Source organism: Marmota flaviventris, chromosome 16 (genome assembly GCF_047511675.1).
Source record: "Marmota flaviventris isolate mMarFla1 chromosome 16, mMarFla1.hap1, whole genome shotgun sequence".
NCBI lineage: Eukaryota > Metazoa > Chordata > Mammalia > Rodentia > Sciuridae > Marmota > Marmota flaviventris.
The window spans coordinates 13,947,100-13,962,016 of NC_092513.1; the positions used below are offsets into that span (position 1 = coordinate 13,947,100).

General features: G+C 36.2%; 2 protein-coding genes across 9 annotated transcripts in view; one reads left to right on the top strand and one right to left on the bottom strand.

Moving 5' to 3' along the window:
* Nucleotides 1-10,402, bottom strand: part of Relch (RAB11 binding and LisH domain, coiled-coil and HEAT repeat containing) — a 99,531-nt gene extending 89,129 nt beyond the window's left edge. For all 4 annotated transcript variants that reach the window (XM_071602688.1, XM_027949011.3, XM_027949010.3 and 1 more), the window contains exon 1: nucleotides 9,651-10,402. In XM_071602688.1, coding sequence (XP_071458789.1) covers nucleotides 9,651-10,179 — 529 coding nt within the window. In that variant the 5' untranslated portion in view covers nucleotides 10,180-10,402. The remainder of the gene's footprint in view (nucleotides 1-9,650) is intronic.
* A 219-nt stretch (nucleotides 10,403-10,621) lies between these two features.
* Nucleotides 10,622-14,917, top strand: part of Pign (phosphatidylinositol glycan anchor biosynthesis class N) — a 119,511-nt gene continuing 115,215 nt past the window's right edge. For 4 of the 5 annotated variants that reach the window (XR_011704780.1, XM_027949079.2, XM_071602693.1 and 1 more), the window contains exon 1: nucleotides 10,622-10,798. The gene's annotated coding sequence lies outside the window, so the exon portion shown is untranslated. Of the gene's footprint in view, nucleotides 10,799-13,365; nucleotides 13,460-14,917 lie in introns of those variants that run through there. The other variant, XM_071602691.1, reaches the window with a different exon arrangement.

A 14,917-nucleotide genomic window follows, 5' to 3' on the forward strand; every position in this document is an offset into this window, starting at 1 on the left:
GAGTTCATCTGGCTATCACTATCCCTACCATTAAATCCACTTGAGTATTATACTCTGCTTTTAGTCACAAGTCTTGTTTCCTCACTAGCTATTCTGCTTCCAACCTATATATGAATACATGTACACTCAATAGGATAAACTTTTAAAAACCAACATTCTGGTATGTGTATTATTCCTCATGTCGATGAAATTGTAAGAATGATGTGGCTGCTGATTTCAGATAAACTTTTTTAATGTTCTCATCTCTTACTAGCTTATTAAGTCTTTTTCTTCCTCCTTTTATCTTCAAATATTTTTAATTATACATACATGTTTAGATTAGAATCTCTTTGGTCATGATACATTATTCTTCCTTTATACTGTTAATATTTCTCTTTTAAGTTTTAAAGAACTCTTCTATGCAATAAGTAGGATCTATGGGGAAAGTAAAGGCAGTTTAATTTTCAACTTGGTATTATTATGACTACTAAAAAATATTTTCTAAAATTTTTTTGGTTTCAAGTCAACAAGTTTATAATCTATAAAAATAAAAAAAGCTCTTATATCTTTTAAAATAATAATTATGTTACAAAAAAATCTAATTCATTAAAATCTATTCCACCTTGTCAGAAAAATATTATTCATGGAAAAAAGTGATTTTAACTTTGGTAATGCTTCTTTTAATTCAGTCACAACTCTTTTATGGCACAACCAGATGCCTTATGTGTCCCAATACCACCTGAAGATTGAGGTGGGAGGATAACTTGAGCCCAGGAATTCAAGATCAACCTGGGAAAACTAGGATTGTAGCTCATTGGTACAGCACTTGCCTAGAAATGTGAAGCAATGGGTTTTATCCTCAGCATCACATAAAAATAAACAAATAAAATAAAGGTATTGTGTCCATCTATGACAAAAAAAAAATCATAGGGACATTATTCCCTGCCTAACACACAAAACAATAATAATAATAATAGAAGAAAAAAAAGGAAAAGGCAAGAAGCTACCATATGAAGTACTTTAACCACAAAACATATTCTTTAATACTAGGATGCTTGTGTAACTTCCTGATAATTCATTTTATAACTCAGAAATTAATGATTAGAAACTTTCATCATAGTTGGAAAACCGGTAAAACTTGTTTATAAGTTTATCAAGTTTGAGAACTAAATTCATTACACACAGTGTGACTATAAGATATGCAGTATGATTTCATAAGTCACATACAAAACAGCTTTGTTTATATTTACATGTAATATCTTACTATTGATGAAGGAATGCACTTTTATTATAGTTAAAAAAAATTAGCCCCAAATCCTTGAAAAGGTATCTTGTAGGAATTACACAGTACTTTACGAACTAAATATATCAAAAATACTCACCAGCTGCTAATAGAGTATTGATTAATTCAATAAACATTTGTTTAACTACTACATACAGGTTAGTGAAGGAAAGATACATCATCAAAATATAATTTTTTAAAGATTATGTATATACAGTCCGAATAGTGTATTGTGTATGCTTGTATATGTTTTTCTTTTAAAATCTTTTTAGTTGTAGATAGACCCAATATTTGTATTTTTAAAAATTTTTATGCAGTATTGAGGATTGAACCCAGGGCTTTACATGTGCTAGACAAGAACTCTACCACTGAGCTACAACCCTAGCCCAAATGTTTTTTTCAACACACTCAGGTTATTAATAATAACTGACTACTTGGAGTAAAATTTTAGTTTTTCAATGCATACTCCTCACTATACTATTTGAACGTTTTTGTTTGTAGTTGGCATTTTCTCCATACATTTACTCTTTACGATAAACAGTTTATAACTGAAAAAGTCCTGAAAGTATCCGATCCACAGTTAAATTTTAGGGGGAAAAAATAGAGTGGCTAGCTTTAAATTATGATTATTTCAGCAAAGGTTATTTACTGAAAACATGCCTAAAAAGCATGTCATGATAAATAACACAGACATAAACATATATAATAAGATACATATATTCAACAAATAAAAAGATACTACAGTGGCTCAGGAGACTAAGGCAGGAGGATCATGAGTTCAAAGCCAGCCTAAGCAAAAATGCAATGCATTAAGCAAATCAATGAGACCCTGTCTCTAAATACAAAAAAGGGCTAGGGATGTGGTTCAGTGGTTGAGTACCCCTGAGTTCAATCCCCGGTACCAAAAAAAAAAAAAAAAAAAAAAAAAGATACTACTAATAAAAATTTACCTGAAAAGTAATTGCATTTATATATGAGGTTATGTATAAGCATTTTTATATATTATACTTAAGGATGAAACTCAAAGATTAATGTTCAAGAGAAAAAACCTATAAAGTTACTCTAAAATATGAAAGCTAAAAGAGTATGACTAACTATAAATTTTCTACTTTGGAAGTAATATAAAATTGCTTTCAATACTAGGGAATATTTTCTTTTAGGTGAATAGTGTATTTATGAATGCCAGAGTAAAACCACAATAGTACTCTGCTTCCTACAACTCAAGGTCAGTTTTGAAATTATTTGAAATGCCTATGTATTAAAAAGTTAATGTCTGGATATGCCAGAATCCAGATATTGTTCCTTGGGGGTTGGGGGAAGCAGGACAGAGGGGAGCCTTTTACTTCTATAATCTATGAGTTGCAAAACTCACATTTATATCTTTGAATCCTCAATTCTTTTCCAATGCTGGGGTTCATTTTTCATTGGCCATTCAAATATTTTCAAAATATTTGAGAGCTAAAACAAAATTTTAGAGAGTCCAATGCCCTCATTTGGGAAACTAAAGGCTGTTTTTATTCAACTGATATTTACTAATCCATGCTGCTACATATAAAACTCAGTAAGACTTGGTCCTTACTTTAAATAACTCTGTAAGCCATCGGAATTAAGTCATGTACACAAATAATAATACATTGATATCACCTATACAGTGATCAAGCTAGGAATAGAATTCAAATCTTTCAGCTTGCAGTCCACTATTTTTTACTCTGAAGAAAGAGGATTCTACTATAAGCTAAATTCCAAAGTCAAAATATTTAAACTTAGGAAGAGATTTAAAAGCTGAAACTTTATTGACAAGCTATTCACGTAGGTTAAAATTTCTATAATGACAGATGATTCTGCAATATGAAAGGCTATTAGATTAAGAGGATGATAACTAGCAATAACAATAATAGAAATAATTAACATTTTTTCTGACTATGTACTCTGTGCTTATATAGACAACCTTATTTAACTGCGTTAAGAACTCCATGTAAGAATAGTCATTACCATCAGTATTTTACAGTAAAGGCACAGACTATTGAGAGTCATGCAACTAGGTAGTAGAAGAATAGAACTGTGAACCTTAAGCTCTACAACACCAAAACCTAAGCTTTATACATTAGTTTTCTTGAACAATATGTAAGAGTATCCAGGTTTTGATCTCTTAGATTCCAGGTAATACTCTGCATGGCCTCAGAAAAGTGCATCATTGACACAATCTTGCTTTGGTAGGGTTAGGGAAACAGACTACATTACAAACTAACAATATTATAAAATACAACTATCTAAAATTAATTATTTAACCAAACTTCAACATTTATTGAAAGCTTGTATACCAGGCCTAGTGTTAAACACTGGTAAAGCATAGAAAAATAAAACATGATCTCTTCTCTATACTCACATTAAATAATCATTTGTAAATTGCCTACATTAAGCATTTATGCTATATGTAAAAAAAAAAAAGAGACATATAAAAGCTTCACACTCGCTGGGAGCAGTGGCACACCCTGTAATCTCAGCAGCTCAAGAGGCTGAGACAGGAGGATCTTGAGTTCAAAGCCAGCCTCAGCAACAGTGAGGTGCTAAACCACTCAGTGAGGTCCTGTTTCTAAATAAAATACAAAATAGGGCTGGGGATGTGGCTCAGTGGGCGAGTACCCCTGAATTCAATCCCTGGTATCCCTTGCCCAAAAAAGCTTCACACTAATATCTTTTTTTTTTAAACAGATTCCTCTTCTTCCTCTTTTGCTTTTTTTAAATCTTCATTTCATGTTTATGTGGTGCTGAGGTTTGAACCCAGTGCCTCACGGGTGCAAGGCGAGCACTCTACCACTGAGCCACAACCACAGCCCCCTTCACACTAATATCTTAAAAAAAAAAAAAAAAAATCAACTAAATATACCTAAAAGTTAATAGTACCATTAGAGTTAATTAGAGACACATATAAATTCACAAGTCTATATATAGTAAATTTCCCTAAGTAGAACAGAGAAAAAAAAATACTTTAAAGGATTTCAAGATCATTACAGACTGAAGAAGCTTTAGGGAAAGGAATAAATATAAATAGGATCTTCTTTTCAGGATGCACTTGTTATGAGAAAAAGGAGGAAGGAAGAAAAGTATTTCAAGGTAATATACCAAGAAGTTTCCAAGTACCAGTTCAGGAAAATATCATGTATGTTCCAGGGACACTGAAGAAACCATGTGATTAGAATAAAGATTTTATATGTGAAAGACAAGGATGCAAATTTCCTAAACAGGTTTGTAAATCCTCTTTCTGCAATATATATTTTACTAATTAAAAAGCGACTGAAAAGAGTTGTTTGGGACATGAGGAAGCAATTTTCAAAGGTTTTAGCTTTAGTGACATGAAGAATAGCTTTGAAAATCAAGATGGAGGAAGACATTAAAGTCACAGGATAATCCTAAAACTGATGATCCAGATTTGAACTAAAGGCCTTAACTAAGGCAGCACACAGCACAGAACTGAGAGATGGTTAGAAACAATATAAAAATCTGATACTACCTTGAACAATACTGTCTACCCACAACATGACCATCTGGTTTCAAAAACAAATGAACATCATTTCTGACTTCTGAGAATTTGTGAGATAATAGGTGAGAAAATCTGGAAGACTACATTTATAATTTCAACTGTGTTCTGCTCCTCCTTGAGACTTAGCCATGCTCCATTACTAGACTGGAAACTTAAATCTTAACATCAAATTTTAGATTAAAAAAAGTATAAGCCAATTTGGCCTTGTTAGACTTTTTCATTCAGAACCACCAATGAATATACTTGGTTTTCAGTATAAGATTGGTTGATGATCCCAGTTCATGGCTGGTATATTTTACAATTACTTACAATGTGAATGTCCTGATTTTAATTAAGTTAAATGTTGTATCTCATGGTTGCCTAGAAGAAAATTGATGCTTCAGACAGACGATTCAGCTCCGCCTTAGTATGATACTATGGTTTGTCACTTTATTTTTTAAAATAACTGGTTTTGTATCACCTGGCTTGCTTTCTGTGTTAAGATTGACCATTATACCCTAGGTACATGTATGATTGCACGAATGGTATGACCCTACTTCGTTCATATACAACCAGAAGTGAAAAATTGTGCTCCATTTGTGTACAATCAATCGAAGAGCATTCTCCTGTCACGTATAACTGATCAGAACAAATAAAAAATAAATTAAATAAAAGATTGACCATGATGAGTAAATAAAACATACTCTGAGTTACTAAGATAACTAAAATCGACTTTGATATGCTGTAATGACCTAAAATTTGCTGAACTGTGTTTTAAAGCAGACATATAGCAATAGTTGTGATAAAACAGAAAGAGCATAGACTTTGAAATTAGTGATCTGGGTTGGAATCCCAGTCTTGCCACTTAAGACATAGTATGTGGTAAAATATAAAAGGATATTTTACCACATACTTTTCTTTTCCAAAGAAAAGTTCCCATCCCCATCTTCCAACTAGCAATCTTACTCTGCTGGAACAATCTTCCTCCATATCCTTTTAATAGTATGCTAGGCATATGCAAATTTCTCTTTTCATACATAAATGAAATCATCTCATAAATAATGGCTGCACCCTAATTTATTCAATTTAAATGTATCTTAGTGATCAGTCTATATTGGCATATATGGATCATTATGCTTTAATTAATCCATCTCCTACTATTGGACATTTTGTTTTCAGACTTTAATACCCTTACTTGTAAAAATTTAAAAATTAAGATTTATTTGTGTTTATGCAAATGTCTATAAAAATTAAAGAAATGAAATTGAAGATTAAAGAATGTATATTTGTGAATGTGGCAGACATTGTCAAATTACCTCAGAAAAGTGTCTTACTATGCCCAATGCAGTGGCGCATGCCTGTAATCCCAATGGCTCAGGAGGCTGAGGCAGGTGGATCACAAGTTCAAAGCCAGCCTCAGTAACTTCACAAGGCCCTAAGCAACTTTGCAAATACCCTGTCTTTAAATAAAAGATAAAAAAGGACTGGGGATGTGGCTTACTGGTTAAGCACCACTGGGTTCAATCACTGACACCCCCCCCCCAAAAAAATAAATAAATAAAAGTTGTGTTTATGTTACTGAAATGAAAACTTGTAAGACAACTGAAGTAGATCAACCCCAACGTAAATCAATCCTCTCCACCTCAAATCAAAGAGGCACTGCATTCAAAGTATAGTCAAATAACAAACATTATATCAATGAGCATGTTTTCAGTGTAATTTCAAAACCCACATTTTATCATCAAGTCTCACAATATTAAGATCTTTCTCAATTTTTCAGTTCATCAAATTTAGTTCTAACCTAAAAATACTAAAGTATTAATCAAGACTTTTTTAAAAAATTATTTTTAGTTGTAGACAGACACACAATACCTTTATTTTATTTATTTATTTTTATGTGGCACTGAGGATCAAACCCAGCACCTCACAAGTGCTTTACCACTGAGCCACAACCCCAGCCCTAATCAATACTTTCAATAAAGGCATCAACAAACATTTTAGAGATCATCCCTAACATTCTTGTTTGGAAAATAGTGCAATTTTAATTTTTGAGAGTAATAAGGTCTGTGTTCCTAGATTAATACCCCTATTTTGCTTCCTTGTATAGTGTCACAATGGCTTGAAATATCTTACTGCATTTTTTAACTACCCAAATGGAACCACCTTACAATATGTGAGCCAAGTAACAGCAGACAGCTTCATGTTCCCAGATGATTTTTTTTTAAGTATTTGTTGCAGTTGGATACAATACCTTTATTTTATTTATCTTATTTATATGTTATGCTGAGGATTGAACCCAGGTCCTCAACATGCTAGGTGAGCACTCAACCACTGAGCCACAACCCTCTCCCATGTTTTATACAAGGAAAAATAGAAAATACTATCTTTCCTTTACACTCACTTCCTTTTCCTTTTCTTAGAATAAGAAGTTTAAAATAAATAATAGTTACTATTTATTCAAAATTTCACTCTCTTTGAGGATTAAACTTAAATTTTACTTTCTCTACAAGGGTCATTTCATTGCCACAATCACCAATTATTTTTCTTTAAGAATGTAAACATTACCATAGAAGTCTACTCTATAATTCTTTCTTGTATGAGTTTTGCCTCTTAGCTCTGATGTGCATTAAACTTTTAGATCCCTATAACCTTAAAATGATCACAGTTTAATAATAAGCCAATGTAAAATTGTGTCACTGTGCTAGACAAGGAAAATATTGAACTAAATTTTCATAGAAAATAATAGTTTTAAAAACACTAGAAAGTCACAGGCAAAAAAAAATGACAGTTATGCAATAAACATATATAGAAATGTCAATGGTATAGGCAATAGTGGAAACTCTCATTCAGCTAATACAAGTGAACCTAATAATTTTAGAAATATTCTGTTGATATTTTCTCTTAGAAGGTAGAAGTGAACCTAATAATTTTAGAAATATTCTGTTGATATTTTCTCTTAGAAGGTAGAAGCAGCACTAAACTCATCTCAACCTAACACAGAGGAATATCTTTGTAAAATGGAAAAGATGGGAACCCTGGAAAAAAAGCAATCATGACATCTTAGCATTGGGGATATTAAGGAAAGTAATGCTGATTATAGTGAGATATGTACTCTGAAAGAGCTGAAAAAGATAGATAAGCTCGTGAGAGAGAAAATAAAAATGAGGAAGATGATTTAAGAAAGCTCCAAGCTCACAAGTGAAATTATTACATTCAGTTATGATAGTCATCAAGTTGAATAAAAAAGAGCTAAAGGCTATGATGGAAGTGGTACAATTAAAGAATCAAGCAACTAAGTCTGAGGAGTGTATGAAGCATTTATGAAGGTGACACCTGAGCTGGGTCTTGATGAAGGAGCAAGAGTTTGTCAGGTTAAGAATCATTAGATAATTTAGAAATTTAAAAGAAAAAATAGCTACATAACTATTTTGTTACACTGCTGTTTGTCACATTTTATAGTCTTAAAAGAAAAGTTGGCAATAAGAAAATCTCTTCCTGGTACCTGCCTGTGATCCCAACTACTGAGGCAGGAGGATCACAGTTTGAGGCTATCCTTGGTATTTGGGTGAAACCCTGTTTCAAAATATAAAAATTTAAAAAGGTCAGAGGATATAGCTCAGGTGTAGAGTGTCCCTGGGTTCAATCTGGAAAGGAAAGAAAAGAAAATCTCTCCATGAAAGGGGGTTATTCTTTCAAGTAAGGAAGTTACACCTACTGAGAAAACTACTTATCCAAAAGGGAAATGTGTTTGTTTACCTTGATAGAAAATGCACTCTGCCTTTCCACTAAGTTTAGCAATTAAGTCTCTGGAATCATTCAAAAGTATACAGATAAAAATCAATCTGCCATCATGTATAAAAAATCAGAATAAATTAAAAAAAAGCAAACAGGCTACAGTTTTAAAATTGAATATTACATTAGAAAATATATGTGTGTATACACACACACACACACACACACACATCTGCATTTGCTAGAAAATTCCAGATGGCTTCATATAACACACTACAATAGCTCACAGTATCAGTGGGAGGTAAAAAATTGAAGATGCCTCTCAAAAGGAGGATATTGGTAATCTTAATGTACATCCTTGATAGTAAAGTTTTCAAGCTATCAAAAATGCTTACAAATAAGTGATGAAGTGGGTATAGGACTAAATGCTACTAAAATGACTCCAAGAAAACAGTGAATTCCTATTTAAAGCAGTGAAAAAAAGCCGGCGTGGTGGTAGGATGGTGAGACAGACTGCAGGCGTCCTGCTTCTCAGTTTTCCTGTAATTCTGAACACTAATCATCACTGAAATGAAGGCACTGAAATTGAATTATATTGACTTTAATTAAACAGAACAAATTTTATGCAGCAGAAAAACCAATTTTGAGAAAGATAACTATCTCAATGATAACAGGTCTTACATTTATCTGACTTCACTGAGACAGCAACAGTATTTCCTATTCTCTTTTGACTTTGAACCAAAGAATTGCTGCAGGCAATTTGAGAAACATTATTTCCTGATAGGCGTGATTCAGGAGACTGGGGAAAAAGGAAAAACACTTAGAACAATTAGACAGTTTACAAGGTAGCCTTCCCTGGAGTGTCGTAATAGCCAGTTAACTGGAAACTCTTGATATTTTACAGATTGTGACACCACACCAGACAAAGATTGGAGGCAGTCAAAGGGAACAGTCATTGCTGGATCCCATTGCTTCCAACACAAAAGGAACCCTCTCCGCTCAGGTCGCCCAACATTCTCTCGCTCCCTAAAACGTCCATATCCTCAACCTGGCACCAGCCTAGAAACACCCCTCTCCCTGCAGTAAGTCTTCACAATCCCACAACCCTGCGGGCCTGTGACAGGCTAGTCCACTTACTAAGCTGTCCCCCGCCCGACGTCGTACTCGGCTCCCGACCTCCAGCGCCTCCGACGCCGGTTGCTCCTGGGATCCCAGGCGGCCCCATCCCGGGCGGGGTCCCACTCTGCCTCTCGAAGTTGCCCGGGTTTGAGAAGTAGTCGCGCAGCCGAGGCAGCTCGCGGCCGCTCTCTAACAGCTCGGTGTGCAGCTCCAGAGCAGTCAGCAAGTATTGGTCGCGCAGCAGCTGAGCCGCGATTGCATCGATTGACAAGCGGGCTGGGGTCTCCCCTGTGCCCCCCAGGGCCATCGCAGGCACCGACGCCTCCCCAGGGAGCCCTGGCCGCGTACTGCTCCCTAAGGCCACGGGATCCTGTGGCGACAGCGAGCCCGCAGAGCCAGGATCTAGGTCACCGCCGGCACCCAGCCGAAGTCCTGCCCGCCGTTCTTCGGTCGCAGCTACCTCGTCGTCGTCCTCATCCGAATCGCTAAGGAATGGATTCACGCCGCCGCCGCCACTGCCACTACCTCCAGGCGCCATCGCCGCCATTTTATCCTGTCAGGAGTGTGGGCGCCTCCCTGACTGGCTCCGACAGGCCGCAGCCTGAATCACTCCTAAAGCTCGGCAGGCACTGAGCACCTACACAGCCCGGGCCTGACTATGTCCGGTCTCCCTACCTAGAGACCAGGCGTAGCCTCGGAGATAGGCAATCCGGATGCAGCAGCACTCGTTGCCTCAGCAGCCGCTGCACCAGCAGCCGGCTCTGCAGGCGTCTTCCTGGTCCCCAGTCTCGCGAGAACTGGTCCGTGCCCTGCCCTCTCCCCGCCCCAGAACGCCTCAGCCCCGCCCATTCTCGGCGCCAGACCTTGAAGATCCAAGGACCCGCTCCCGGCTCAAAAGCAAAACCCCTCCCACAACTTCTCCATGATTGGTTGAACTTATGGGGGGAGCCTGCCCAGGAGTTATCGCGAGAACAGATGCGGCCCGGGAAGTGTTGGGCGTTCCGTGCTTCAGGGGCGAACGTGGAGGTGGTAGACGGGTATCCACTTGGCTATCGTTTGAAGGGACTGTGGGAAACCCTGCGCGAGGGCTTTAAGGACTCTGGGTCCTGCCTTCGCGCCGAGGAGGCCTCGTTCCTGAGTTCAGGTCTGACCCGGATAAGCCCCAGGTAAAGTCCAGGGTTCAGGGCGCCGAGGTGCGGCGGCGCTGGAACGGGGTCCTCTTGCCCGCGGACCGCTGTTCTCTTAGTGGGTTCACTTCTTCCCGCCGTTTATTGGCAGTCGGTGGCATCTTCTCTGCATGGATAGAAAGAACCCAGGTGTAGTCAGATGTTGCCTTCCTTCCTGTTGCTTACGTTCCCCAACGTGTTCACCTGAGCCAGCAGCCGCAGTCTTCTCGCGTCGCCCTGTAAAGGTGTGGGGTGCAGGGACTGAAGGGAAAACGGAACGCAGAGGATTGCACCTGTGAACAGCCTGGGCTTGGACAACGAACTGTTAGTGCTCAGTAAACATTTAGGATTTCATACATAAAGTGTACAACAGAGACTCCTCAGAATATCCAGTGCTGTCGCTTCAATAGAGCAATAAATAAACTTAAGCCTAGAGGGTCAATGGTCTTCTATTAATATTCAAACTTCATTAATAGATCTTCAAAAGAGCTAAGAGCCTTTGTCTTATGTCCAAAGCTTTTCTCTCACAATGCCCTTTATCCTTTCTGACACCTTCGTGTAGGCTAGAATCAAGGTTTTGATTGTGGAACTTAATGGTTTTAACAGTTGTATGTAGTAGAGAGTTTTGATTTCCTTTGTGAAGCGTTATTACTTCATGTATATTCCTAAGTTTGAAAGACTAGTGTTTTATCTTTTCTGTCATTCCTTTGTTACAGTCTGAGATGGTAAAGGAATGTTTTCCAGTCAACTGTATTAGACTGATATTCCTGGTAGCTTCTATTTCCTTCACACACAAATTGCCATTTTGCAGGTTTTAGATTTCTTGCTGTACAGCTTCCAGCAAAATATTTATTCCACCAAAATAAATAGGCAACAGTAATTATGACTATCAGGTAGGTTACCTGTTACATTGAAACAGTAAAGCATTTCCTTTAGCTCTGTGGAAAAATAAAAATAGAGCATTCTTATATAACCTTAGGTCAGGTTATTGGTTTCCATGTGAAGGTATGCCAACCCTTAAGTGTAGGATTTAATTTCAGCTTACCCAAGCTCTGTAAACTAACCTTTTCATTTGAATGAGACTTTGGGATTTTTTTTTTCCCTTTGTTTTTGGCTAGAAGCTTTAAGAATAGTTTAGTACTAAGAATTCCAAGTATTTTTTAAGATATTAGCTCCTGATTTCCTAATACTAAATATTTTTCTGAGCCATATACTGAAAAAAAAAAAAAATCCCTGATATCAGGAACACAGTATAAAAATGGCCAGTATTGTATCCTGTTACTTATTTCTTAGCAAACAGGATTGCTGATTCTTATTTTAATTGCATTTGCCAGAGAGATTAAAATTTGAACCAATTTCCAGAATGTAGGAATGGAGAATTAGTCAATGGTGTGGGAAGGGCCTGGTTAGAAACTGTTCACATACAATATTTCCATTTCTATAATGGGGAATTTTAGAAATTTTCTACACTTGGGGTTCCTGAAGAGAATTGTGTTTATCAAATAGAAGATCCTAAATTTAAATCTCAATTCCACCCATTATTTAAGGTGGGACCTTCAAAAAAGTTAAACCAAACTTCTCTCAGCCTGACTCGCATATCTATCAAGATAAATATTGAAAATATGTATGGAGAATTGTGAATGCTCTCGTCACTGGTTTTCAGTAAATGTTGTTACTTTGGTCAGTTATTAATTAATGAAATATTAGTAAATACCAACAATTGTTAAATGTGGGCATTTGAAAGTTTTTAAAAACGAAGAATTTTTGGCAACTAAAACTTGGAAAAGCAATTAAGTCAGTAGGACTAAAAGAAGGAATAGTTTTAATTTCAGGTCTGAGTTTTTAAAGCACAGTTAAAAATAGATTTGAAATGTTTCCTAAGAGAGTTATAAGAAGGTGAGTATAGAAATTCTTTCATGACTGATTTCCCATACAAATCTGGTTTCCCGCTTCTGATTCCTATCCTGTAATCATGGATTTGTTTATATGACTGTATAAGCCCTTCACGAATCAACTAGCCAATTTTACAGTAGGTACATTTTCCCTCCTACCACATGTAGAGGTTTACTGATAAACTGAAAATGTATAATTAGCACACACTGGAATATTAATTTCTGATTGCTATCATAACTTATTATTAATACTGTTGGGAAATTTTCTCTCTACTTAGATTTGCATTAATCTAGAATTTTACAGCTGATGTTTCACCTGAATAATAAGAGTAATCATTGAAATTTGTACATTAGCAGTGAAAATTTCTAAGTACTTCAGTCATTTAATGTTAAAAATGATGTTTTGGTTTTAAATGTCCTACAATAACCACAAGTAACATTCTGAATGCAAGTTTTGGTTGATTTAAAGTTTTAGTAATATCAAAAGTTTTATTATTTGCATTCCACAAGTATAAGCTAGGTAACTTTACTGTTACGTGGATATGTCCTTTTATTTTATTTGTTTAATTTTTTGGTACCAGAGATTGAACCCAGGGCCACTTAACCATTGAGCAACATCTCCAGCCCTTTTTTTTATTTTGAGACAGGATCTCCCTAAGTTTGCTTAGGGCTTCTCTAAATTGCTGAGGCTGGCTTCGAACTTGCAGTTTTCCTGCCTAAGCCTCCAAAGCTGCTGGGATTACAGGCATGTGCCATCCTCTCTAGCTGGGTATGTCCTTTTAAATAATAATTATATATTCATTTTGGAGGTTTCCAAACAATTCATGGCAAACAGCTTTATATTTCAAAAAGTCTGAATCAAATGTGATCCTCTCTAAAGAGAAATATTGTGTAATAATATTGCAATAATAAAATAAGTAGTATGTGAATATTTTTCAGTCGCTTCACTTTTATGTGTAATAAATTACTTAAGCATAAAATGTTGAGCTTTTTGTTTTGGAAGAACCTTCACAGGTCCTGTTTGGGAGGCTCAAAAAGAGGAGCAAGGCATCCTCTAGTGGATATACAGCATATTGCACTTAGCTTTGAAATGGTAATCCTAAACAATTTATTCAGCAACCCTCTGAGTCCTTACTAAGTATTTAGGACTGTGATGGATGCTAATGAAGCCTGGACCTGCTGTCATGGAATTATAGTTAAGTGGCAGAGATAGACATTAATCCAAATAGTCAAAGACACAGTTATATAATTACTAACAAGATTTTGACTTCTGACTTAAGCCTGCACAATCCCTGAGGAAGTAAGCCTTGAAAGAAGATATTAGGAGACAGTGGAGTGAGAGAGGGTGGAGGATAGGTTGGTCATTCTATGAAGAGAAATTTTATCTATGAAGGTCTCACAGCATTGGGGAGCATGGAATGTTTGAAGAAACTAAAGAAGACTAGTGAGGTGAGATAACCCTAGAGCAATGGAAAGTGCTCTGAAGCAAGGTTAGAAAATGAAGCAGAGACCAGTCCCTGTAAAACCTTTATAGTGTTGATTAGTAGGGGGAGAGACACTACAGGGTTTATACAAGGGGTGAGATGTACAGATTGGCATTTAAAAAGTAATACTATGGCTAATGGCAAGAAATAGATCAGAAAAGAGTCAGTCTCTATGGGGAGAGCTCTGGGAGCATTTTTAGGTGGTTCAGGTGAGAGATGGTATACTTGGAGTAATAGCTTTTTCTTTAGGAAGCTGTCAGATAAGCAAATGAAGTCTATATCGATGAGTTACTTAGTTTACCATTAGGAAAATCGATATTCAACTGAAAAATTTTTTCCCATATTTAGTATATCAATAGCCTTAAAGATGCACATAGGTTTTTTTAAAAATATATTTTTAGTTGTTCATGGACATTTATTTATTTATTTATTTATATGTGGTGCTGAGAATCAAACCCAGTGCCTCACACATGCTAAGCAAGTGCTCTGCCACTGAGCCTCAACCCCAGCCCTGCTCATAGGTTTTTGACTCAGTGACTACATGTATAGGTAGTATCTTAACACTTAATCTGACATGTATCAAACATTAGGACATAAAAATTACATATAAATTTAAATTAATCACATTGATAATTTTTAATAGTGAAAAATGGGAAAAACATTTCAGTGCTTATCCATATAGGAGTAATTAGGAAAATGAATAAGCCCCCATTCAATGGAGAATGTTGAGGGTAATTAATATG